This window comes from Artemia franciscana, chromosome 12 (genome assembly GCF_032884065.1).
Source record: "Artemia franciscana chromosome 12, ASM3288406v1, whole genome shotgun sequence".
Classification (NCBI taxonomy): domain Eukaryota; kingdom Metazoa; phylum Arthropoda; class Branchiopoda; order Anostraca; family Artemiidae; genus Artemia; species Artemia franciscana.
In genome coordinates this window covers 25,036,327-25,062,555 of record NC_088874.1, presented here as the reverse complement: position 1 = coordinate 25,062,555, position 26,229 = coordinate 25,036,327, and the positions used below count along the sequence as shown (strand labels likewise).

The 26,229-nt window shown below is 32.6% G+C and overlaps 1 protein-coding gene across 4 annotated transcripts in view; it reads left to right on the top strand.

The window, feature by feature from the left end:
- The window catches only part of LOC136033907 (ribonuclease H2 subunit A-like), a 33,418-nt gene extending 18,324 nt beyond the window's left edge, over window positions 1–15,094 (top strand). For all 4 annotated transcript variants that reach the window (XM_065714912.1, XM_065714910.1, XM_065714913.1 and 1 more), the window contains exons 4-7: window positions 434–560; window positions 2,714–2,900; window positions 7,201–7,324; window positions 14,901–15,094. In XM_065714912.1, the coding sequence (XP_065570984.1) occupies window positions 434–560; window positions 2,714–2,900; window positions 7,201–7,324; window positions 14,901–15,048 (586 nt within the window). In that variant the 3' untranslated portion in view covers window positions 15,049–15,094. The remainder of the gene's footprint in view (window positions 1–433; window positions 561–2,713; window positions 2,901–7,200; window positions 7,325–14,900) is intronic.
- Window positions 15,095–26,229: the final 11,135 nt, after the last annotated feature.

Here is a 26,229-nt window from a genome sequence, read left to right as displayed (position 1 = left end):
GACTACCCTTTTAGCTCTTAGCTCCCATGAAGTAAGTATGCCTGTGTAACTATCAGAGTTTCATGTTCTAGGGAAAGATGAAGCTAAACAAAAAAATGCCTTTTTTTAAGATTTGAGTGAGATAAGTGTTTATTTTTGAAGGCTTAAATAAATAATAATCAACAAAAATGGTAACTAATCAAATAATAATCTACAAAGTTTAGTATTTGGATGAATTTCGTGACTTTATTGTGGTTTATGATGCACAAAGTTATATTGAATAGTCTTTATACGTGAGGTATTGTAGCACTGTTTGTCCCAGTTAGGGCCGGTCTGGTGCACAATTACACATTTTTAGAAAAAAAATGTGAGATACGCCCTTTCATTTTCAACAGTTGAAATAAAAAAAAGAAAACGAAGGTGAAAGCGTGAAATATATTTTATTTGTTTCTAGGTCCAAAATATCATTGAACGAGATATCTCATGACGCAGCTATAGACTTGATATCGGAGTGCATAAACAATGGGGCAAATATCAAAGAAGTTTACGTTGATACCGTTGGACCCCCTGAGAAATATCAGGTTGTTATTAAGTTATTAATTATTATTAATTCAATAATAATCAGTTAATTTTTTATTTAAATTTAATAAGCAATTTTGTGATTTAGATTAGAGGGATCGGAACCGTGTTCTTTTTGCTTTTTTTCAGAAAAAAAAAACCAGAACAGTCATCAGTGGTAAAAAATAAAGAACGGAATTTGAAAAAAAAATATAGAAGCTGTCAGGTTTGGCACCGGAATCATTTCTGGGTCCTTTTTCTCTATTAACAAATGATGCTAAGACAGCAAACCTTATTGATTGTGTTACTGTGAACCGGAGACTAGCAGGACCAATATAAGATACTAGGGTATATAGAAGTGCTGTTATTGATGTTAAAAGTACAGATCACCATCTAGTAGTGTCTAGGGTTAACTTAAAGCTGAAATTTTGGAAGGGTATCTACCTCCTGGGGTGGTTATGATGTTGGTAGACTCAATGATAAAAGTTTAAGGAAGCTTACCAGGAACAGTTGAATGCTAAACTGGATAGTTTCAAATTTGATAATGTGGAAGATGGATGGAATAATCTTAGGAAAACAGTTTGTGAAGTTATGATGGTGTCTTGGGGAAGAAAGTTAGGAGCCCAGCTAGGAATGTTAGTGAAAAAGCTTTATGTTTAATAGAGAGGGGAAGGGGCTTGAAGAGAAATTATCTGAGTGATAGATTATATGAAAACAAAAGGAATGTAAAAATATTAAAATATTCTACTTATTGTGGCATGTTATTAAGTTGAGAGGGAGTAGTCAGTCACGACTAGTCAGTGTTAAAGATAGGAACGGGACCACAATTAGTGATAATGAAAGAATTAAGAGAGATGGGCAGAACATTTTGAGAATATGCTAAACCGAGATAGAGTTGCAGGAAAAGATATAGAGGAAAATGAAAAAGTTTGTCATACCTTGGGTGTGAAGGAATATTTTTTTTTTGTGAGGAAGAATTAGCGACAGTACTAAAAAGATTAAAAATAATACGGCTCCAGGTGCTGATAGTATGGCAAATGAATTTCTTAAATATGATGGCTCGGAGGTGAGAAATAAGCTACTGAAGATTATGAATATGATTTTTGAAAAAGGGGAAGCATCTAGTGATTTTAAGAAAACATTAATTAAACCACTGTATAAGAAAGGTGATAAGAATGAGTGTGGTAATTTTCGAGACATTAGTTTGGTCTCTGTAGGTAACAAATAATCTAGTAATTTGATACTCTTAAAACTGAGAGAAGCTGTAGACAAAGTTATGAGAGAAGAATAGTGCGATTTTAGGAAAGGTACAAGAAGTGTCGACCAAATTTTCACTCTCAGGTCAATAATTGAAAAGTGCCTGAGTATAGTACCTGAGTAAGTACCTGAGTGCCTATATATATATATATATAAGAAATAGTCTAGATAACATCATAATTCTGGCTCGATGAAGAGACAGATCTGAAACTAATAAATACATTTATAAAAACTAATGTGTATTAGAAACAAATTGTATTTATTAACATTTGGAAATTAAATATATTTATTAATATTTAGAAACTTAAACAAACTCATCAGAAATTAATAAATTCTAAGTTTTTATTGTCTCTGGTAAAACTGGAACTGTGGGCTTGTCAAGAAATAGCGTGTTTCATGGGAAACATAATCCTTAATATAGGTTTAAGGCTTAATATATATATATATATATATATATATATATATATATATATATATATATATATATATATATATAGAAATAGTCTAGATAACATCATAATTCTGGCTCGATGAAGAGACAGATCTGAAACTAATAAATACATTTATAAAAACTAATGTGTATTAGAAACAAATTGTATTTATTAACATTTGGAAATTAAATATGTTTATTAATATTTAGAAACTAAAACAAACTTATCAGAAACTAATAAATTCTAAGTTTTTATTGTCTCTGGTAAAACTGGAACTGTGGGCTTGTCAAGAAATAGCGTGTTTCATGGGAAACATAAACCTTAAAACAAATAAACAGAAGAAGCGTCTTGAATGGCTTGTTTTGCAGCATTTTTTACTTTTTCTTATACATTTTAAGTGACCAATAAAAGGTCATATTGGTCCTGATTTATGTTTATTTAAGTTATTAGTGTAATGCCCATCTTCATTAATGAATTTCCTTCATTAGGCAAAACTTATGGCGATTTTTCCTGACATCAAAATTAACGTGTCGAAAAAAGCTGACGCCCTTTTTCCTGTTGTTAGTGCTGCCTCAATTTGTGCTAAAGTTGCTAGAGATGGTGTTTTAAAACAATGGATATTCAAGGAATCTAACATTGAAGACGGCATTCAGTGGGGGTCCGGATATCCTGCAGGTTTGTGCAACAGATAAATTATGAGAAATATCTTTTAAATCCATTAAATGAGTCAAAATTGAAGGTTTTTATTAACTCAGGGGGATAATCTTCCTTCTTCCTTCAAAATAAATCTTTCTTCTTGTCCAAAGTCTCACACACTTTTCATTCTTTTCTATATCCTATCCTGTAACTCTGTCATGGTTCAATATAGTCTTAAAATGTTCTGCTCATCTCTCTTTAACTCTTTTCTTGTCACTAATTGTGGCTCTGTTCCTATTTTTAGCTGGAGCAAGTCCAGATTGACTATATGACTGAATAGAAAAGACTAATGTATTTTAGATGGGTGTCATAGGAATAAAAAATTCCCGACACCACCGACAGTGCAGTGCAATCTAACAGAACTGGAAAATTTCAGAGAAACTTTAAATTGGTTTTCATTCAAGTTTTTAATATCTGGAGTTTGTGCTGCTATTTTGGCCTCAGGCGGCTTCGTACTGTAGTACTCGTAGTTTATTGCAGTTGTCTTCTAAAAAAATAACCTGAGCTTTCTGAAACATTGAAAAAATTAAAAATTGGAGCTTCAGGCTCTGATTTTGTAACAGTTAAAACTTTAGAGTATATTTACCCTGTTATTTCCGGTCATTTAGTGTATTTATTTAATGAATGTTTAAGGACTGGAGTGTTTCCAAGTTGTTTTAAAATTGCAAAAGTTATCCCTGTCTATAAAGGTGGAGATAAAAATGTACTAGGAAACTATAGGCCCATTTCTTTATTACCAGTAGTATCCAGATTGTTTGAAAAATTGATAGTTAAAAGAATGGTTGAATTTTTGGAGAGTAAATCATTTTTTAATCCAAATCAATTTGTTTTTCGGAAGGGTTTATCTACTGAGCATGCTGTTTTATTTTTGACAACTTTTGTGAATGATGCGTTGGATAATGGTATGAAATTCGCTTCTGTTTTTCTTGATATTGTAAAAGCTTTTGACTGCGTTGACCATTCTATACTCATTGCCAAATTAGAAAATTACGGTTTTAGAGGACCATTTCTTGAATTACTGTCCTCGTTTTTAAAAGAAAGAACTCAATATGTGCAACTAGGAGATAATGTTTCTTCAGTCAGTAGTGTTAAATTTGGAGTACCTCAAGGACCTGTTCTTGGTCCCCTGTTATTTCTAATTTTTATAAATGATTTATGTAGAGCTTTTAATATGATTTCGTATGATCTTGACATTGGATGTGATGGGGAAAAAGTAATTGTTCCCAGCTTTGCGGATGACACTCATATAACTGTGGCTGCACGAACAGGAATTCAGCTGTTGAATCGTATTAGTTCTTGTCTGGAGTTTGTACAAAATTGGATGAAGCTTAATAAGTTAAATTTGAATTATAGTAAATCTTGCTTTTTATTGTATGGTAGGAGCTTAAATTATTACCCTTGGATAGACAGACTTAATATTGCTGATATGAGTATTTTAAGATTAAACTGTACAAAATATCTTGGAGTTTTAATTGATGAATGTCTCAGCTTTAGAGAACATATAGATTATATTAGTCTTAAACTCGCTAGGAATGTTGGCATTTTAAGAAAGTTGCAGTATATTTTCCCAAGAGATATTTTAAGAACAATATATTATTCCTTAATTCATCCTTATCTGCTATATTGTTGCAATGTTTGGGGTAGTACATTTCCTTCTCATCTCCATCGTGTTCGAGTTTTGCAGAATAAAGCGCTTCGAGTGTTATGTGGTGTAGGTTTTAAAGACTCGGTACAAAAGAGGTATATAGAATGCAAAATCTTGCCTTTAGCAGGACTTATTATTTTTTATCGAAGCCTGTTTATATATAAATATTTTCATTCTACGAGGCAGTCCGATATAATTCGTCGTCCGCTTGCTATTACCCGTAGATCTCAATTTTCTATTCGGCATCTAGGACCCCATGCATGGAATTGTTTACCTACGACTTTGAGAAACATGGATAGTTTTTTTGAATTTCGGCGGGAATTAAAGCTATTTTGCCTTAATATTTATGGTTTTGATAGTTGAGTGGACCTCAAGTGGAGCCAAGATGTTGGTTTTGATTTTGGCGATACTGGTAAAGTGGTTTTAGTTTCTTTTTGTTTTGTCTCTTTTGAAGTGTAAATCCGTTTCGATTGAAATGCAGGGTAATTGATTTTTTCTTCTTCTTTCTTTCTTTTTTCCTTTTCTTTTCTTTTTATTTTTTCTTCTTTTTCGTATTGTTTTATTTGTATGTGTATTGGGGTTGTAAGCCCAAACAAGCTTTGCTTCGGGCCATTTGCTTGTTTTGTTTTGTTATTTATATTAATAAACCCATCTTTCTCTCTCTCTCTCTAAGATCTAAATTTTCCTCTTGTGGTTATGAATAATTAACATTATTATACCCGCAAAATATGTTTTGTATATATATATATATATATATATATATATATATATATATATATATATATATATATATATATATATATATATATATATATATATATATATATATATATATATATATATATATATATATATATATATATATATATATATATATATATATATATATATATATATATATACATATATATTATTCTTTAAGCTGTATATATTTTACCGTGAATGTCCAAAATCTGGTTAATGTCGACCAGACTCCTTTTACTCTGTTTGGATTCAATTAGCTTTGCGAGTCAGCTTTTTAAGTCTTTTGCAAGTTATGATGGTAAAAGTTAAAGTTAGATTATGTTAGGTTAGGATAGGTTAGGTCAAATTTGGTTCTAGATATCAGAAATGGGTTAAAACCTCATCTAAGCTAACCCAACCTATTCTACCCTAACCTGTCATCATTAAACCTTGCATTAAATTGAAAAATTTGACTGGCAGCGCTGACTAAATCCAAGGAGAAAAATAAAATCTATTTCGGACAATTCACCAGTAAATGTCAACATTCTCCAATTTGCGGACATTCACGGTAACATATATCCTATTTGAGAGGTATGTATTAACAGATTAGTTTTAAGTGATGTATATTTCTGTTTAAATGGCCTTATGTAAGGTTTTGATCATTTTCTTTCTATGATAAATAAATATTTCTAGTAATATCTTTGAATCAGCTGCATTTCAAACACGACCTGTAAGATTTTTGGTGTCTTTGTCATTTTTTTTTTTTGTTTATCCATAGTGTAAAATGAAAGCAAAAATTACACTTACGTACATCTGACGTTTACTAATGTAGACTTGTAGTCTTGAAGCTCCTCCCCGAATTTTTTTTTTTTTTTTTTTTTTTTTGATATCATGAGAAATTGCTTGGAAATTAAACTATTTTGGGTGAATAGTTGATTATGTTTTGAAGTATTTAAACCTCTTCATCTCTTGGAAATTTTCTCTTGAGTTCATAGGTACTAACAGGGAGGGGGGGGGTAATGGCCTTCCCTGGGAAGTACGAATACTTGAAAAATCTATTAATAAGAAAATGAGAAATATTTATTAGTAATTTATGTTATATTATGTTTTGAAGTATTTAAACCTCTTCATCTCTTGGAGATGTTCCCTTGAGTTCATAGGTACTAACAGGGAGGGGTGGGGGATAATGGCCTTCCCTGGGAAGTACGAATACTTGAAAAATCTATTAATAAGAAGATGAGAAATATTTCTAAGTAAATTTATAATAATCAGAAAACTCCTGGTAGTAATTAGTTCTCCAAGGGAAATTTCTTGGCAGAGCTTATGTTTGAGCCTGCCTAAATTTTGCCCTTTTAAACTTTTTTTTATATACAGTCATGTGTAGACATAACCGTGTTGAGATTAAATTTATAGTAATTGTAAAGTAACAAGGGTGTTTGTTAATTTTTTTTTGGGGGGGGGGGATAATATTCTGACGAGCACACTCTACTTCTTCAAATTTTGCGAGAGGGGTTATGTATGGAACTTAATTAAGAGGCATCTTTGATCATTCTGGGTGGGGGATAGATTAAATTCCCCCATGAAGTTCATTTTTACTCGACATCCAGTAATTGCAGCAATTAGCTCTTATAAAGGTTCATTTTTCTTATTTATTTTGTTTTTATAGTCTCTAAAACGTCATCTGCAAAGAAGGCGTTTACCCTGTATAGAACTGCTTCCTTATTTTCCTATCTTACAATTCGTCCAAAGAATGGTTAATCAAGTAAAACATATTTTGTCTTTTTAATTGTCTGTTTTAGATTTATTTAACGAGTCTTTGACCACAATCAAATTTGGCTTCAAAACATTGGACAGGGAGTGTGTCCTGTTGATTTGTATGCCTTTTTAAGGAAAATAATTTATTAATTGCAGATCCTGTCACAAAAAAGTTTTTGATTGATGTTTTGGATCCTGTCTTTGGCTTTCCTCAAATAGTTAGGTTCAGTTGGCAGACCGCCCAGACTATCATTAAAGACAAATGTGTTGCTATTCAATGGTAAGTCTTTCGTGTCCTCATTTTCTGTAGCGAAGGGATTCATTGTAGGTATCATGAAGTGAGCTGGATATTTTCACAGAACATGTTACACGTGATGTTCTAGTCACTACATCAATCAGATCGGTTTTGATCCCCTGACTGCCTCGCCTGCTGCCTCTACCCGCGTCAGCTAAGGTTTTGGCACCTTTAGGAAAACTGTAAAAAATTAGTCCTAGATAACATTTTTTTTTATATTAATTGATTAATTTTTTCTTCCGTGATGTCTAAGTCTTAGGGACAACGTAGATTGTATATAGTAGTAAATAAATAGATGTATGTTTGGTATTGTTTATTACGCGTGGAGCTAGACCCAGACTTGGTTTTTGGCAGGTAATCAATAGTAGGCGAGTGATGGTTTTTTTTTCAGGAAAAAACTAAACACACTTTTTTTGTGTGTTGTATTCCTTACCGTAGAGCTATGTGATGGAACTATAAGGATTTTATTTGCCTTCCATAATTTTAATTTACTGTTGGGTTGATTTTAGAATAAATATATCTGTCCATGTTCTCTAAAATGCGTCACAGCGTCTTTACTCGCTTTCTGAAATAAATTTAAAGTGGAGCTTTTAAACTTCTTACTTACCGATCCTTCCAAAACATTGTAAATTGCTCAAATATTTTGATTTGACAGCCTTAAGTTAAAACAACTATAACGGTTGAGTTTTCACATCTTTCAGTAAAGCAAATGATTTATACCAAGTCTGACATAATAGAATGTATTATAGATTTGGAATTTAAATCAATTGAGGAAAAAAGTACTTACAAAAAAGTTAGTATACACAAAAAAAACCAATCGCAACATCCCGAACACCGAACACCGTTCTTTTTCGTGAAACTGGTAATTATTTGAAGCGAAGCAAATCGAAAGCCGTTTTCCATTCTTTCCATCCATCTGTAAAGTTAATGCTTTTTAGCATTCATGGTGCAAAAATACCTTATGTTTTGGTAAGACTACTTGACAACATTTCTACTGGTCCAAGTCCGATGATGCCAGCAGAACTGCGGAACTTGCCAAAAGTAAAGCATAACCGCAGTCACAAAGGCTATCTAATCTTGTAAAAGAATCGTGCTTTCTAAGGTTTGTCTCATTAATGATATAAGTGATCTCTCATCCAAACTAGGAAGGGTATAGAGCTTAGCTGTCCTTTGCCAAAAGCAAGTATTTATTCAACAACTTGATTTTGAGTTAAGTACCCTCCCCTCTAATTTAGACACGGTAGCCGAAGTTTTTCTATCTGAATTCGTAACCAGATTGTTTTATATCTGCTATGTTCTCTTAAACAGGATCAAAACCAGATATCTGTATACAGGGTTGAAGATTTTTTTCGATTTCCACGGCAAAAACCTAGTACGTAAATTGTAGAACTATAAAACTTTGTATTCTCTGTCTACTAGAAAACAGAGAAGAGAGGGATTTAAAACCTATTAATGAAACTCTGTATCTTCATATATTTATCCCTTTCCAAAAATGAAAAATAATCATACTTGTACGATTTTCGCACGAAATTTGGAAAAACATAGAAAAAAAAGAAAGATTTTTCTCAGGTGTAGGTAAGATCCCAGAAGTTTAGAAATCCGGAGTCTGCAATCGAAAAGTAAACAGACTTCTGAGATTTGACACGGCTCTGATGGAATCAAAACGCCTTACAGCTACCTATCGGAAAATCTGTGCTTACGGATTGTAGGTATAATAATATTTGAAAAACTCTATTATCACTCATATAGTTTCTTCAGGAAAACAATGTAATTGTGTATTAGACAATGACGTAAAATCATGTTTCAGAACTTAGAGACTGTTGGCGGCATTGACACTAGCTCTAGAACAAAATCACAAGATGAATCGTATAAAATGAAATACTCTACCCCTTACTTTTGGTTCTAAGCTACTATTAGTGGCCAGAAATTTCCGGGAAAGTTCAATAAGACAACAAAAAAATCTATCGAGAAAAATTAGTAAAAACAACTACAGGGACCAATCATTTGGGGTAATACATAATCACTAAAATTTGGGATAATTCGCTAGGGATCCCATCCGTCTCTCTTGGTAAGGGTCTTTGAAATAGACTGTATTTTTGGGTAAAAAAAAAAAGATTTTCAAACTGGCATTATTTTTAAACAAAACTTTGAAATCCTTTTGCTAACTCAAGACTTTATTTTACTTCTAGTAGTACACAGACATTAATGTACTAAAAGACTTTCTATTTTCTCAACCCAGAAATGTTAAAAAGAAACCCTAGTTGGTGTTAGAAGAACCATTTTCTAAGTTTTTGTTTCACGAGAAACCTTATGCCTAATTGATTGTATTGTGTAAGGTCTATGGAAATAATTCTAAAGGCCCTGTTCCAGTGAACGAAAAGTGTACCAGTGAACGAAAAGTTTACTGAAAACATCAAAAAATGTGAATCTCAAAATAATCCTCGTGTAAATGAGAAGAATGCGTTCAATATGAGCAAAACTTTGATTCAGCTGACAGAAGAGCTTTAGCAAAGGTCTTTTTCTTTTGAGGAAGTGAGGTTAGTTGCTGGTTTCATATCAAATCAGGAGTTAAACAAGATTGTGTTCTATCCTTAATTATATCAATCGTCTTGACGAACTTTATCTCAAAGAGCACAGGAAAGGCAATGAGAGAACACGGAATCAAATGGGGAAGAAATTCTTTACTGGACTTAGATTATGTTGATTATTGAAGCATCCTAGATGAAAGTGTAAGCAAAATGAATGAACTCTTAGAGGTTTTATAAGTTCCGGTTGCTAGGATAGGTTTGAAAATTAATGTTAAGAAGACTAAGTCGTTAAGGTTAGGAATAAGTGAAGTTAACGAGGTGCAACGAAAGAATCGATAAGTGGACAGCTTCACTTACCTTCGTAGCATTATTAGTAAAGATGATGTGAGCAGTGAAGACGCTAAAGTAGAATGGCCAAGGCTCAGTGGGTTTTTCATAACTGAAAATAGTTTGGAAGAATAGGAAGATAAGTTTACGAACCAAGATTAGAATATTGGAAGTTACAGGGATGACAGTGGTCAAATATGGTTCTGAAGCATAGGTGCTCCGAAAAATGGAGGGTGATTTGCTAATTGTTTTCTAGAGAAATTGCCTACGGGTTGTTTTGGGTACCCGACTGACTGACCGTATTTCAAACAGTAGGTTGTGCGAAAATTGTGGTTCAATCCCGCTTTCTAGGCATATAATGAGAGAAAGGTTGAGGTGGCTAGGGAACGTTCTGCGGATGAAGGATGGCAGATTGCCAATGATTGTCCTTTTCAGCCAAACATCTAGGCTACGTGGAAAGCAGGTAGTTCGCGGTTGGGGTGGGAGGATGTCGTAAAGAAAGATTGAAGGAAAATGGGAACTTCCTAGGAGGGTTTAAAGAGCTTTGAATAGATTAAAATGGAGGAGGAGCGTGCGTAGTTGTGCCGGTGTCAGGTGGCTTCTTGCTGCGGTGAGTTGTTAGCAGTAGTATTTGGGTGTTTTTTTACAACTTGACCGCAAAAGTGGCTAAAGCCTTACTTTTATTTGGCGTTAAACAGATAAACAAGTAAGAAAGTCAACCATTGAAGCTGCCAGAAAACTGCTCTCTCGACTCAGAAAAGTAAACGATGTTCCAGTCGACGTATTCTCTATGCCAAATAAAAATGTGGCATAAGGTACTTTCGCTGTGAAGCTGGGGAAGTGAACCACCACATATAGATGATGCTACCATATTTGTGTGAAAACATGAATGTTTTCACACTTGTGCTATCAAGTATTCCGCTTTGAAGACTATAAAATCTGAAAAAAAGGTTTTTATTCTAGACAGACGTGCTACCGATTGTTGAATTCTTTGATTTTTCGTCGTCAATATATGATTTTTGTCTGGTATAAAAATATACTGAACAACTTTATCAATGACAGTCTAGTTTCCCTTATGGTACAGCTCCTGTCAAATTTGACGTTAGGTTTATAAATGAAAAGAACTTATCTTATAAAATGAACAAGCGAAAAGAGAAATGTCCCATATTTAGTAAAAACTAAACTCGAGGCTTATGAAAACAGCAATAAAAGGCTATTGTCACCTAACAAGAATTTTTTGTGAACAAAGAGGAAAAAATATTTATTTTTTAACCAGAGAAATTGTTTGCGTAATTCTCGTAGAAAATTGTTATCTAATTCATCTTAATTCCTAGATATTTCTGGTCTATGCCTTTATTATTGTTCCTATGTGGAGGGGATAAAAGTGTCCTTGTCATTGTTACAGTCTTTTTCAGTGTAGCATAAAATACTACACTCTGGTGCCTATTGGTACAGAGGTGGGAAAGGCGAGGCGGGCATCATGATCGTCACCGGGAAATTTCTCGGTGGAAGGGTTGTCAAGTACTTCCAGTAACTTGATTTACAATGATTTTGAATGGTAATTGTCCTCTTTTCCTGTATTTTATACATAAAATTGTTCTCTTTTTGTAAAAAAAGAGTATTCTCTTTAAATGAACAATAATTATTATTTTCTTTAGGAGAGGTACTTTGATAACTGACCATGAAAATCTGTCAAAGGGATGAAAGAATTATTTCCTTGAATTGACAACTTGTCAATAAATGCAAATTTTACTATATTAAAACAACTTATAATGTGAATATTAAAAATGATAAAGGTTTTTCAGTCTCCTTGTATAAATTGACAGTTTATAAAGTTGAAATTTCTTACAAAATTTTACGTGACATTTTGCGTTGCAGAATATGTAAAATTAGTTCAACACATCAAATAATTCATAATTACACAACTTAAGAAGTATTAGAAAACGGTTTATTTTTGTTAAAGAAAATATTTAATAAGAATATTTCCTATATTAATTATAATTATATGCAGTATATCGAATATATTCTGTATGTTGAAGAAAGTGTGCTGTTACATAAAATTTGGATAATTTGGGATGACCGAATGTCATGAGCTTTTATTTTAGAATTCTTTGTAACAGTGTTTGGTAGTGTTTCCTGTATTTCTGTTAAAGAAAATATTTAATAAGAATATTTCCTATATTAATTATAATTATATGCAGTATATCGAATATATTCTGTATGTTGAAGAAAGTGTGCTGTTACATAAAATTTGGATAATTTGGGATGACCGAATGTCATGAGCTTTTATTTTAGAATTCTTTGTAACAGTGTTCGGTAGTGTTTCTTGTATTTCTGTTAAAGAAAATATTTAATAAGAATATTTCCTATATTAATTATAATTATATGGAGTATATCAAATATATTCTGTATGCTGAAGAAAGTGTGCTGTTACATAAAATTTGGATAATTCGGGATGACCGAATGTCATGAGTTTTTGTTTTAGAATTCTTTGTAACAGTGTTTGGTAGTGTTTCCTGTATTTCTGTTAAAGAAAATATTTAATAAGAATATTTTCTATATTAATTATAATTATATGGAGTATATCAAATATATTCTGTATGCTGAAAAAAGTGTGCTGTTACATAAAATTTGGATAATTTGGGATGACCGAATGTCATGAGCTTTTATTTTAGAATTCTTTGTAACAGTGTTTGGTAGTGTTTCCTGTATTTCTGTTAAAGAAAATATTTAATAAGAATATTTCCTATATTAATTATAATTATATGGAGTATATCAAATTTATTCTGCATGCTGAAGAAAGTGTGCTGTTACATAAAATTTGGATAATTTGGGATGACCGAATGTCATGAGCTTTTATTTTAGAATTCTTTGTAACAGTGTTTGGTAGTGTTTCCTGTATTTCTGTTAAATAAAATATTTAATAAGAATATTTCCTATATTAATTATAATTATATGGAGTATATCGAATATATTCTGTATGTTGAAGAAAGTGTGCTGTTACATAAAATTTGGATAATTTGGGATGACCGAATGTCATGAGCTTTTATTTTAGAATTCTTTGTAACAGTGTTTGGTAGTGTTTCCTGTATTTCTGTTAAAGAAAATATTTAATAAGAATATTTCCTATATTAATTATAATTATATGGAGTATATCAAATATATTCTGTATGCTGAAGAAAGTGTGCTGTTACATAAAATTTGGATAATTCGGGATGACCGAATGTCATGAGTTTTTGTTTTGGAATTCTTTGTAACAGTGTTTGGTAGTGTTTCCTGTATTTCTGTTAAAGAAAATATTTAATAAGAATATTTTCTATATTAATTATAATTATATGGAGTATATCAAATATATTCTGTATGCTGAAGAAAGTTTGCTGTTACATAAAATTTGGATAATTTGGGATGACCGAATGTCATGAGCTTTTATTTTAGAATTCTTTGTAACAGTGTTTGGTAGTGTTTCCTGTATTTCTGTTAAAGAAAATATTTAATAAGAATATTTTCTATATTAATTATAATTATATGGAGTATATCAAATATATTCTGTATGCTGAAGAAAGTGTGCTGTTACATAAAATTTGGATAATTTGGGATGACCGAATGTCATGAGCTTTTATTTTAGAATTCTTTGTAACAGTGTTTGGTAGTGTTTCCTGTATTTCTGTTAAAGAAAATATTTAATAAGAATATTTCCTATATTAATTATAATTATATGGAGTATATCAAATATATTCTGCATGCTGAAGAAAGTGTGCTGTTACATAAAATTTGGATAATTTGGGATGACTGAATGTCATGAGCTTTTATTTTAGAATTCTTTGCAACAGTGTTTGGTAGTGTTTCCTGTATTTCTGTTAAAGACAATATTTAATAAGAATATTTGCTATATTAATTATAATTATATGGAGTATATCAAATATATTCTGTATGCTGAAGAAAGTGTGCTGTTACATAAAATTTGGATAATTCGGGATGACCGAATGTCATGAGCTTTTATTTTGGAATTTTTTGTAACTGTGTTCGGTAGTGTTTCTTGTATTTCTGTATTTTTGTTAAAGAGAATATTTAATAAGAATATTTCATATATTAATTATAGTTATATTAAATATATCGAATATATTCTGTATGTTGAAGAAAGTGTGCTGTAGCATTTACAGCAATTGCTGAACTTACTAAACTAGTTTACTCTTTTGTTGCTGATTATTCTTTACTGTAATTAATAGTACTGAAGAGGAGTCTTTTGCCAACTGGGAAAATTTTCGTGCTATGATGAAAAAACTTTCAGGAATAGGTCCACAAGCCAAGTTAGGAAGCGGGATATGTTGTCAAATTCCGTCCTCCATTCCTTCTCTAGTTTTAAGCCTTGACAGGTTGTTTGAAGACAGTTCTGAATCTGTATTATATCTGCACAACAAAATGTCTGGGATTTGAGTTAAATTATTATCATTTTTTCATGATAGGACCTCACAGGATCTTTTAAGGCTTATAGGTTGCAAAAGTGGGAGATTTCATTCAATTTCATTCATCTAGTGGAATTTTCCTATCTGTGAGAGTTCAGTGTTCTAAATGGAAAATAAGCGAGATATTAGCTCTAGAACATTTGTCGTCTCTAATTCGGGTTGTTGACCCATTCCTGAAAGTTTCATTCACGTCGCAAATCAATTGGAAGATTTTCTGTATTTTCACTTATTCTTTTTCTTCAGGGAGAAAGAAGAAGAAACTGTAGAATCAACGCCGTCTGTGAAGAATTTTTTCCTCAAAAGGCCAGCACCAGGAACTTCAAATGGAGCACCAAAAAAACGACACCGTTTCTTTACGGAACGTAGCCTTGAATTTCTTACATGTCTTTGATATTGTCAATTATAAGTTTTGGATAAATTTATTTTCTACTCTTTTATATTTGTTATTCTTACTTATAGTCAGTGTAAAAATTTCGATAGTGAAACTCGCTATATCTGGGATAGAGCTCCATCCTTCATCCCCCCAACCATCAACAAAGCTCAAGGGCAATCATTAGAATAATGAGGTATAGATCTGAATATGGATTGTTTTTCTCATGGACAATTATATGTTGCATGTTCAAGAGTCGGGAAACCTGACAATCTATTTATATGTACAAATATTTTTTTGTTACATTTTTCGTAGAAGAATACCACGTCGTCAAATTTTTGATTTATTGTTTCTCTTGTTTTCACTTCGCGACCAATTTTGAAATTGGATTTTGCCAATTTTGTTCGTCCTGCCATCTCAAGTAGGCAAAAAACTAAACTTTCATATTTTTTTGCCATTTTCATTCTGATATGGGCATTTTCCATTTCTCTAAAACCACAAGGTTCTGCTCTACGAAAAATTTCTGCATATTCATGTCTATCTTCTTGTTTTTTGTCTTTAAGTTTCCTTTTCACGAGGTCGATGACTGTTTTACCATCTTCATTTCGTAGTTCCAGCTCAACAGAAGGGTTTTCGACGAAATATTTTAAAATTTTCAGCCAGCCATTTTGAACAGCAATATGCACCGGGAAAAATTTTTCTGAATTTATGTCAGCACCCCTTTCTACGACCTGCCTAACATTTTCCAGTCTATCATCGTCGGAAATTCTTAATCTTGGAGATAAGGCTTCAAAGAGCTCACGGTTAATATTCATATTTTTTGCTATACATACAATCACTAAATGAGTTATTTGGGTTTTGCTGCTTGTATATTTATTGAGTATGACGTCATGTATTAAAATGAAAGCTTCCTTATATTGCAATGACGTCATACTGAATATATATGTATTCATATTTTTCTTTTTTTTCAGTTTTTTCTTTTTAGGTTCTTTAGTTTTTTTAGTTTTTCTTTTTTTTAGTTTTTTTCTTTTTTAGTTTTTTCTTTTTTTCTTTTTTCTTTTTTATTTTTTCTAGTTTTTCTTTTTTTTCAGTTTTTCTTTTTTTAGTTTTTTAGCTTTTTTATTTTCTTTATTTTTGTTTTTTTTTCTTTTTAGTTTTTTACCTTTTTTTCATTTTCTTTTTCTTTTTTTTCTTTTTTACTTTGGTTTGTTCTAGTAATCTTGCAGTGCTTTACCTGGACAGGAACATTTTTTTTTGTTACATTTTTCGTAGCAGAATACCACGTCGTCAAATTTTTGATTTATTGTTTCTCTTGTTTTCACTTCGCGACCAATTTTAAAATTGGAATTGCCAATTTTGTTCGTCCTGCCATCTCGAGTAGGCAAAAAACTAAACTTTCATATTTTTTTGCCATTTTCATTCTGCTGTGGGCATTTTCCATTTCTCTAAAACCACAAGGTTCTGCTCTACGAAAAATTTCTTTGCATTCTTAGATGCCCTTAGGTGTAATTTTTGCATTCTTAGATGCTCCGATTACAGCTCAATCTAACCTTTTGAGGGGAAATTTTGATTTCGGAGCACAAATATGTAAAGTATTTGAACGGACTGCAGCCAGGAGGTATATATTATAGAAAAAAGCTTCTTATTGATGAATAGCAAATTTTTTGCTCTATTTTTTGATACCCCACAACAACAATGTCAAGCATAGCAATCTAGAATGCAAACCCGAAACAGGTTTTATAATTATTTTGGAATTATAAAAAAAATAATTGTCGGCTTTAAGATTTGATTATGCCAAAATATTCACCAGATTTTTTTACTTCTATTGACATAAAAACCGCCAAAATCACTAATTCAGGAACGTCAGGCAAACTCCAAATGTTTAACATGGGAGGTATAGGAAGATTCTTTGCGAGTCTGCCCTGCCTTAAAAGGAAAATCTGACGCTTAATGCAGGTCGGGATTTAAAATAGGAGCTCTGAGTCACAAGTTCCTTCTAAATATCAAAATTCATTAAGATCCGGTCACACAATCGAAAGTTATAAACACCTCTTTTTTCTACTTTTTCCTCTCCCTTCAGCCCCCCCCCCTGATGGTCTAATTGGGGGAAACGACCTTATCAAGTTAACTTGTGCAGCTCCCGGACACGCCTACCAATTTCCATCGCCCTAACACGTCCAGAAGCACCAAACTCGCCAATGCACTGAACCACCACCCCCTAACTCTCTCAAAGAGAGTGAATCCAGCACGGTTACGTCAATCACATATCTACGACATTTGCAAATTCTATCCACAAAGTTTCTTCTCGATTTCTCTACTATAAGTGTTTTCCAAGATTTCCGGTAGAAATTTAAAATGAGAGATCTGAGTCATGAGGAACTTTTATATATGAAATTTCATTAAGATACGATCACTCCTTCGTAAGTTAAAAATGCCACATTTTTTTCTTATTTTTCAAAATCAACCCCCCCCCAACTCCCCCAAATAGAGCGGCTTGTTCCGGTAATGTCAATCAAGTATCTAGTACTACAACTTATTTTTCCCACCAAGTTTTATCCCAATCCCTCCACTCTAAGTGTTTTCCAAGATTTTAGGTTTCTCCCTCCCCCCAACTCCCAAATATGTCACCAGATCCAGAGTGGATCCGTTCTGGTTATGTCAGTCACGTATTTTGGACTTGTTTTTTTTTTCACCAAGTTTCATCCTGATCTCTCCGCTTTAGGTGTTTTCCAAGATTTCTGGTCCCCCCAAATCCCCCCCTTAATGACTCTGGATCCGGTCGGGATTTAAAGTAAGAGATCTGAGTTACGATATCTTTCTAAATGTGAAACTTCATTAAGATCCGATCACTCCTTCGTAAGTTAAAATACCTCATTTTTTCTAATTTTTCAGAATTAGCCCCCCCCCCCCCTAAAAAAAACAGAGCAGATCCGTTTCGGTTATGTCAATCACGTATCTAGGACTTTTGCTTATTTTCCCCACCAAGTTTCATCCTGATCCCTCCACCCTTAGCGTTTTCAAAGATTTTAGGTTCCCCCCTATAACTCCCCCCAATGTCACCGGATCTGGTCGGGATTTAAATTAAGAACTCTGAGACACGATATCCTTCCAAATATCAAATTTCATTAAGATCCCATCACCTGTTCGTAAGTTAAAAATACTTCATTTTTTCTATTTTTCCGAATTAATCCCCCCCCCCATACTGTCAAATCGGGAAAAAGACTATTTCTAATTTAATCTGGTCTGGCCCCTGATATGCCTACCAAATGTCATCGTCCTAGCTTACCTGGAAGTGCCTAAAGTAGCAAAACCGGGACCGACAGACCGACAGAATTTGTGATCGCTATATGTCACTTGGTTAATACCAAATCCCATAAAAAGAGTTTTTATAAACTTATTTATGCTTGCTCGATGGTTTGAAACTCCAAAAGTTTAAACGAAAAATCTTTACAAAATTGAGTTAAGGCTGAATCTGGTTTGAAGATTTTGATGCATATTCATTAGATGGTGAATCCTTAATTTCTGCAACAAGTACCGTTAACAATGTGTGAAACGACAACAAACCGATTTCTTCTATAGTTTTTTCGTTACTTTAGAAACAAAATTGGGCTTTATATTTGCACATTCGGTGGAGGGGTTAAAGTATAGCGGATCTGCGTTTTTTTACTTTCTCGTTCACCTGCAAACCTAGTTTCGTGTTGCTCTGGTGAATCCTCGACACGCCTTCTTCTTTTACTATCTCTGTCAACTGCAAGCCTGGCTTCGCGTTGCTTTGGGGGGTTCCTTGACGCGCATTCGTTGACGTAAATTGGACATTGTTAATCTTGCCCTTTCTCTTTGAGCTGCAAGCCTCGTTTTGCGTTTCTCTGGTGTTTCCTCGTGGTGTGCTCTTTTTTGGTTTGATTTTCATCAAGAGCACTTGTTTGTTTGTTGTTGGTTTTTTGTTGTTTCCACCCTTTTTCAAAAATCAAGTAAATTTTGTATACTTACAAATTTTTACAAATTATTTTGGAAAAATTTTGTAAGAAATCAGACTTTATACGATAGAATATAGTTTCCTTGCGACGCATCGAATCGAACCTACAAAGCTTGCCTTGGAAACTGAGGACTTATCCAGTACACCGTCGCAAGGTATTTAGTATTTTTGTTGTTGTGTAACAAGGATAATATAAGATTGTATATATCTATATATATATAAATAAGTTGTCTGTGGATCTGTGGATCAGGTGTGACGTCGTGTTTGTCCGCATATGACGTCTGAATTATTTCACACTAATACAAAAGAAGAAAAAAACTAAAAAAGGTAAAAACTACAAAAAAAACTAAAAAGAAAAAAAAACTAAAAAAGCTAAAAAACTAAAAAAAGGTAAAAATCTAATAACTAAAAAAAACTGAAAAAAATAAAAAAAAGGCAAAAACTACAAAAAAAATAAAAACTAATAAAAAAACTAAAAAAGCTAAAAAACTAAAAAAAACTAAAAAAAGGTAAAAAACTAAAAAAAACTAAAAACTAAAAAAGAAAAAAACCTAAAAAAAAGGAAAAAACTGAAAAATAAAAGAGAAAAAGAAAACTAAAAAAATATGAATAAATATATATAAAAATAAGTTGTTTGTGGGTTATGTCTGTCTGTCTGACTGTCGAGTGACGTCGTGTTTGTCCGCATATGACGTCTGAATTATTTCACACTAATACAAAAGAAGAAAAAAAACTAAAAAAGGTAAAAACTACAAAAAAAACAAAAAAGAAAAAAACTAAAAAAGCTAAAAAACTAAAAAAAAACTAAAAAAAGGTAAAAAACTAAAAACTAAAAAAAACTGAAAAAACTAAAAAAAGGCAAAAACTAACCGGGACACAGGGAATATAAATGACGACCGGGACACAGGGACACAACTACAATGGGGACGCCGGGGGGCACAGGGGGATATAAATGACGACCGGGACACAAGGAATATAAATGACGCCCGGGACACTCAAAGAGAAATCACAGACTGGAACACCGGGACACAAATGACGACCGGAACACAGGGAATATAAATGACGACCGGGACACAGGGACATAACTACAAAGGGGACGCCGGGGTGCACAGGGGGATATATAAATGACGATGGCGACTCAGGGAATGGTCGATTAGCAATCACCATCAACAAAGCTCAAGGGCAATCATTAGAATCATGAGGTATAGATCTGAATACGGATTGTTTTCCCATGGACCATTATATGTTGCATGTTCAAGAGTCGGTAAACCTGACAATCTATTTATATGCACAGACAATGGGACAGCAAAGAATGTTGTATATTCGCAAGTTTTACGTAGTTAAAAACATATATATATATATATATATATATATATATATATATATATATATATATATATATATATATATATATATATATATATATATATATATATATATATATATATATATATATATATATATATATATCTATATTCACAGGTGGGACATAGGGACACAACTACAATGGCGCGTAACTAATATGGCGCGTAACGACTTACGTGCGCGGGGGGGCTTGGGGGGGCGCGAAGCGCCGCCACCAACTAGGTGTTGGGGTGGCGCGAAGCGCCACCCCAACAGCTAGTATATATATAATATTCTATATATCTGAAAAATAAAGAAGAAAAAGAAAACTAAAAAAACTAAAATAAAAAACGTAAAAAACTAAAAAAACTTAAAAAAAAGAAAAAAAACTAAAAAATAAAAAAATGAGAAAAACTAAAAAAATAAATATAAAAAAAAACTAAAAAAGAAAAAATTAAAAAATAGAAAAACTAAAAAAGAAAAAACAACTAAAAAAGAAAAAACCTAAAAAGAAAAAATCTAAAAAAAGAAAAAAACTAAAAAAAGAAAAACCTTAAAAGAAAAAAACTAAAAAAATAAAAAAGGGTAAAAAACTAAAGAAAAAAAAGCTTAAAAAAAAACTAAAAAAGCTACAAAGCTAAAAAAGAAAAAAAGAAAATGAAAAAAGGTATAAAACTAAAAAGAAAAAAAAATAAAGAAACTAAAAAAGCTAAAAAACTAAAAAAAGAAAAAAACTAAAAAAAAAGAAAAAACTAAAAAAAGAAAAACTAAAAAAATAAAAAAGAAAAAAAAGAAAACTAAAAAAGAAAAAAACTAAAAAAAAAAGAAAAACTAAAAAAGAGAAAAAAACTAAAAAAAGTAAAGAACCTAAAAAGCAAAAACTGAAAAAAAAGAAAAATATGAATACATATATATTCAGTATGACGTCATTACATTATAAGGAAGTTACATTTTAATACATGACGTCATACTCAATAAATATACATGCAGCAAAACGCAAATTACTCATTTAGTGATTGTATGTTTAGCAAAAAATATGAATATTAATCGTGAGCTCTTTGAAGCCTTATCTCCAAGATTAAGAATTTCAGACGATGATAGACTGGAAAATGTTAGGCAGGTCGTAGAAAGGGGTGCTGACATAAATTCAGAAAAATTTTTCCTGGTGCATATTGCTGTTCAAAATAGCTGGCTGAAAATTTTAAAATATTTCGTCGAAAACCCTTCTGTTGAGCTGGAACTACGAAATGAAGATGGTAAAACAGTCATCGACCTCGTGAAAAGGAAACTTAAGAACAAAAAACAAGACATGAATATGCAGAAATTTTTCGTAGAGCAGAACCTTGTGGTTTTAGAGAAATGGAAAATGCCCACAGCAGAATGAAAATGGCAAAAAAATATGAAAGTTTAGTTTTTTGCCTACTTGAGATGGCAGGACGAACAAAATTGGCAAAATCCAATTTCAAAATTGGTCGCGAAGTAAAAACAAGAGAAACAATAAATCAAAAATTTGACGACGTGGTATTCTGCTACGAAAAATGTAACAAAAAAAAAATTGTTCCTGTCCAGGTAAAGCACTGCAAGATTACTAGAACCAACAAAAGTAAAAAATAGTAGTAGCAAAACAATTTTATTAAAAATAACCATTTTGATATAATAACACAACAAAAACGGAGCTTGCGAGGATGTGCTAAAAAGATAAAAAGAAAGAGAGTATGGAGCATGAGACCATTTACCGAAACCAACATAAAAATAAACAACGAAAAACTACAATATAAAACCCCAAAACAACACATTAAAAAAGCAAAGCAAAATAACCCACTGAAAATATAGTTAATCTGTTTCAAAAGCATACCTACCGAACAACTCCACGCGTAAATCAGATTTAAACTGGTTAAAATTACCATTATCCTTAATATCCTTACAATGTTTGTTTCAAAGCTTAGAAGCCATATAAATAAGAGAAAAAGAAGAACTACAAGAAGCAAGTCGAGGAACCTCAATATATCCGTGCATCTGAGTATCGTGCTGGTGAACACATGACCTCTCATATAATATACCGACAAAACAATCTGGAAGGCCCTCATTATGATGCTTATATATAAAAATCAAAGTATAAAAATCACGTAATCCAGCAGCAGGCATTATATATATTTCACTGTAGACCGACCTCATGTACTCCCGGTTCCCCACATCGAAAAAACACTCAGATAGCGTTATTCTGGATCACACAGATTGGACAAAGTAACGAGGGGAAAGAACAAAACCATATCGAGGAACAGTACAAAGTATATGGGTGAATAAGGGAAAAATATAACAACCGTAGAATATTTGCAAGATATTTACTAATAATACACTCACAAAGAAATATTTTTCATAAATTGGAAAAAAAACTGGGTACATTTCCAAGTTTTGTTTTAAATTAGAATCCAATTTTGTAAAAAGAGATGGCAATCCTGGTTTTCTAGCATGCTTTTTCAAGAGGGGGGGGGGCTAGGATCTTAGGCTTTTGAAAAATGTCAAGATTGCTATAATTTACACCTTTTCACCAGAGGAATTATCCAGAGGATCATTTCAGGCGTTTGTTTCACAGATCGTATATCAAACAATAAGCTGTAACCAAAATGAGGCTAGATCCTCCTTTCAGGGGCTATCCATCTTTTTTCCAAGGAAAATTCAAATAATTTTTTTTTTTATTGAAAATACTGTACTAAAAAACTTATTTGCAGAATATAGATGAATAGCCCTAGAAAGATGATTAGGCTATGTCTGTATATGAAGTATGACAGACTGTCAAAAATTATAAATTTTGGACAGCCAGGTTACTCTAAACAAAAAAAAATCAGTTTTAATCGTAAAAGTAGTAGTAGCTACAACACTTTGTTCGGAGTTTTCCAGAGGGGGAAAGCCTAGACCCGATACAGTATACTAATACAGTTGACAATATCAAGTTGACACTACCTATTAACATGTAAATGTCGAACCATATTTTAAAATCTTTTCTAGTTTTTAATTAACTGGATTTTATCACATTTCGATGAGTGTATCTCAAGTTTTTCAATAAGTTTTCGTTTAACCCTATATGACGGTAGACCCATGTTAAATTCATTATTTTTATAAATTATTTCTTTTTTCCTAGCTTATGGTGTTTCAAATATCATATTTTTTTTTTTTTTTACTTTGGCTTATTGGGTGGCGCTGCAGCTTCTATTCTCAAAGGGAGAGGAGCACTCCAAGATATTGAACTAATTAGGCATTTTAAGTCACTCTGCAAGTTTCCTGCAACAGTCAACACTGTTAGAGACATTGCTGCAATATTAAGAATTGCTATTCGGATTGCTTAGTCCGGCACCCCAGGTCTGACAATTTTGCGTTTGTCAATTGAGACAGATGATCGGTGAAGCTAAAGAGCTTCTCAAAAAGAGAAATGTCAGATGTCACTAGTCATTTTTACGTGTTTTTTTTTTGTTCTGGAATTTGTGGCACCATATATAAGATATTTGGATAAGCGCCAGTCTTTTATTTGGGTTTTCAGATGATATTCTTTTGAAAGTCAACAGAAAAACTTTTAGGGATATCTTCCTCAGAAGGATCAGTCCAGATCGAAGTGCAAGGTGGAATGAAGGTTTTCTTCAAGTATTCTGTTTTTGGTTTGCTAGCCTTAAGGTAATTGGATCGATCTGTTTTCCTTTGCGTCTGTCCTGTTGGGTGGACAGCTTGGGCCGCATTACAAGAAACCTCTAGAGGAAGAGCTGAATTTAAGTACTTGTAGAAAATAGCCATCGACGCTACATCAAACCTCTCATTAACAGAGTGAACAGAGTCGTGGAAAAGGACTAATCTTGCCCTATTAGCCCTGTTTTGATTTTTGTAGTTGTACAAACAACGTTTTTGAGCACCGATATACAGTGGGCAACCACATTTGGCAATGGGCCTGATGCAAGACATGTAAAGTAATATATTCTAGCTGAGTGAAAGTTTTTTCAGCGAAGGGTTCAGCCTTCCTTCGCTGGAGGATCTCACTCAATCAAGGTTTATTTTTCAAGAGAGATTGACGGAGATGTGGATTCTGAGGAGACAAATACTGTCAGCTTCGTTCAAGAAGATGATGTTGTGGTGTATGTCTAGTATTTTTGATCGGCAGATCAACTTTTGTTTTCAATGCTTTGAATCTGAAAATCCCGGTATTGCTCCGCTTTTCAGTTTCCGAGGTGGTGGAGGGGTGGGGAGAGTTAGATTGGCTCTTCATGTTTTGGAATGACTACATGTGCTGTGACGTCATCAGCAAAGTGATGTAGAGGGCTCGCAAGGTATTCTCATTTCATTTATGTAAATAATGAAAAGGGTAGATCATAATACTACTATCCTGGGGTACGCCTGCCTTTACTGAATATCGAGGGAAGTGAAACCTTCAAGAGCAACCTGCAATGAGCGATCAGAACGAAAGCTTTCAATCATCTTTAACCAGCGTTTTCAGACACCACACGTGGAAAATGTTTTAGTAACCTTGTGCCTGAAGTTAAATCCTTTCCTGGTGCTGGGCTATTAAGCATTCAAGTGTTGAAACCTTCAGATGAAATTTATATTGGCGTTATCCTGAAAGATCATTTGACTCCAGGTGCTAAAAAATTGAATGATTTGAAATCTTCCTCAATGCAGGACAGGAGGCAGATAGGCTTACATATGTCCACGTGTATTGGATCGCTATTTGGCTTAGGTATATTAATGACATAAGCAGATTTCCACAATTGTGGAAAAGTTCCAGAAGAAAAGTGATGACAAAGGTCCAGCAGATTTGGCATTGCAGGTCTTCACGACAATATAAGGTATATTGTCAGGACCTATGGATTTGGTCAAATCAAGACTGCAGAATATGAAGAACTTTAGGAGTGAAGTAGTTCACACGATCAAGGGCAGTATTTATTTGATCAGGAAAATCGAGAACTAATTTACAGTTGTCTTGAAGATTTTACAGTTCAGCAAACGCGTGGTCTAGAGCTTTGGTCTTTGCCTGTGGGTTTTTAACAATATTCTAGTTGTTAGTTCTTAGGGAAGGAGTTTAAGACCATATGAATGACGGTAAAGCATTGTTGATAACCACCAGATTCTAACAGAGGTGTTTTGGAGCTTGGTAGCAAATTTCTCTTTGTTTTGAAGTCATGATTGATTGGAATACAATGAAATTTAATTGGAATATAAATGAAATTCCATTGAAAATACTTTCATCTTATTCAAATCCTTCGAACCATTAACAAATTTATATTTTAAAACAAAATGAATAATTGGGTTATTAATGATCAGACTGGGTCATTACTGAATGGTCAAACTGGGTCATTAATTATCTGAAAAATTAAATTTCATAGCCCGACACTATTTTTAATTGGCTATTACTTTAAAATAATGAACATAAAAACATTTTGTTTGTCAAGTAAAATAACTATTGGAATTAGCCTCATGTAAAATTCTGTTTAAAATTTATCTTAGAAGTGCAGTACTCAAGCTATTTTCTATTCATCATTTATCTAATCATTCTGTTTTCTTATCGTTTCTACTTGTTCTATGTTAGTAACTGTTATATTTTTTGAACAATTTTTCTAATTGCTCTATTTTGTTAAATCTTGGACTAACTGTTCCTTTTGTTCAATTTTTATTTCAACAATGGCAATTGAACCCTTTTCTGATTGTTCTATTCTAAGCTCTTTAATCATTCTTCTTTCCAGAATTGAGATCAGACACTTTAATACCCTAATTTTGCTAAATTAAGTCAATTCTTTTTATTATTACACTGAGAGTTGTATCAAGTTTTGCAAAACACTAAATGGCGAAAATAGTTTTTTTTTTTTTTTCGTCGATACTACCATCAGCTCCAGCTTTTGTAAGTT